Source organism: Egretta garzetta, unplaced genomic scaffold (assembly GCF_000687185.1).
Source record: "Egretta garzetta isolate BGI_Z169 unplaced genomic scaffold, ASM68718v1 scaffold520, whole genome shotgun sequence".
In the NCBI taxonomy this organism is placed as follows: Eukaryota; Metazoa; Chordata; class Aves; order Pelecaniformes; family Ardeidae; genus Egretta; species Egretta garzetta.
In genome coordinates, this window is record NW_009258482.1 from 252,527 (window position 1) to 254,071 (window position 1,545).

General features: G+C 58.0%; 1 protein-coding gene across 2 annotated transcripts in view; it reads right to left on the reverse strand.

The window, feature by feature from the left end:
• Positions 1-850, reverse strand: part of SELENOI (selenoprotein I) — a 38,788-nt gene extending 37,938 nt beyond the window's left edge. For both annotated transcript variants that reach the window (XM_035899707.1, XM_035899692.1), the window contains exon 1: positions 827-850. In XM_035899707.1, coding sequence (XP_035755600.1) covers positions 827-835 — 9 coding nt within the window. In that variant the 5' untranslated portion in view covers positions 836-850. The remainder of the gene's footprint in view (positions 1-826) is intronic.
• Between the last annotated feature and the right edge of the window lie 695 nt (positions 851-1,545).

The following is a 1,545-nucleotide window of genomic DNA, read 5'->3' on the forward strand; positions in this document are numbered from 1 at the left end:
GGGACAGGACAAGGGGGGATGGCTTTAAACTGAAGCAGGGGAGGTTTAGACTGGATCTAAGGAAGAACTTCTTTCCAGTGAGGGTGGTGAAACCCTGGCAGGGGTTGCCCAGAGAGGGGGTGGAGGCCCCATCCCTGGGAACATTCCAGGCCAGGTTGGCCGGGGCTGTGAGCAACCTGATGTGGTTCAAGGTGTCCCTGCTCCTGCAGGGGGGTTGGGCTGGGTGGGCTCTGGGGGTCCCTTCCCACCCAAACCATTCTGTGATTCTGTGATTCTATCTTCGGGACACACAACATTCCCACCCCCGGGACGGGAGGTTAAAGACCCCCACTCACTCCAGTAGCTGCACGGGGACCCCACTCGCTCCAGCAGCTGAGGGCACAGGCCAGGGGCACCCGAACCCCCAGTCTGACTCCAGTAGCTGGCCCCAAACCCGCTCACACACACAGGTCTCACCAGTAACGGGCACACCGTCCGTGCAGCGCACACTCACACTGCCAAGGTTTGCCTCCTGTCGTCGTCTCCACATCTCCTTTGCCAGGCCTGTGTCTTGCTGTACTTTGGGTTTGGTTCCCCGTTTTCCCCTTAGTTTCCCACCTGACCAGCTCCCCAGTCCCATAACCTCACTGGAATAAACCTTCTCGCCCTCTTGCCCATCAGTTACCGTGACCGACCACGCTCGGTTCCCACCTCCGCCTGTCTTACCATGTGTGGGTCAGATTTGTTTATGGGTTCTTCCCCTTCGTATTATCCCTTGGGATGCTGAAGAAGGTCCTTGACCAGACACCCTGAAAGGAGCAGCCTCTCTGCTTCCACACACCCTTACCCAGACCATCGCCCCCTTCCCACCCGCCTGCCTTCACAGCGCGGATGCTGACACCACACGCAACCGTGGCTGACCTGAAAATAAAGGATAACCAGCTCCCAGGTTCAAGGAGGATGAGGAACTCCTGGAGAGAGTCCAGAGGAGGGCAACAAGGATGATGGGGGGACTGGAGCATCTCCCCTAGGAGGAAAGGCTGAGGGAGCTGGGCTTGTTCAGCCTGGAGAAGAGAAGGCTGAGAGGGGATCTCATCAAGGGGGGCTGTGGAGTCTCCTTCTCTGGAGATCTTCAACCCCCGCCTGGACGCTGTCCTGTGCCCCCTGCTCTGGGTGAGCCTGCTTGGGCAGGGGGGTGGCACTGGGTGAGCTCCGGAGGGCCCTGCCAGCCCCAGCCATGCTGGGATTCTGGGATACAGAGGCCAGGCCAGTCCAACTCAATTAGTTTTATTAGCAAAGACTAGAAAGGACCACAAACTGAGCCACCGCTTTGGCCAGCTCTCCAGGAGGGCTTGCTCCTTGCATTTCAAGTGGTGTTGCAGGAACTGCACTGTGGCAGATTGATGCACGGGCCCCGGTCGGAGGTGCAACCAGAATCAGCTTTATTCAAAAAGAGCATGCTTTTTATACTCAGTGCTCAAAGAAAAACTCCGTTAAAACTTTCCCCTTAGCCGAGCTGCAGGCACCGCTCAGGTGACTGTCCTCAGTCACAGCGCTGACCCCCCG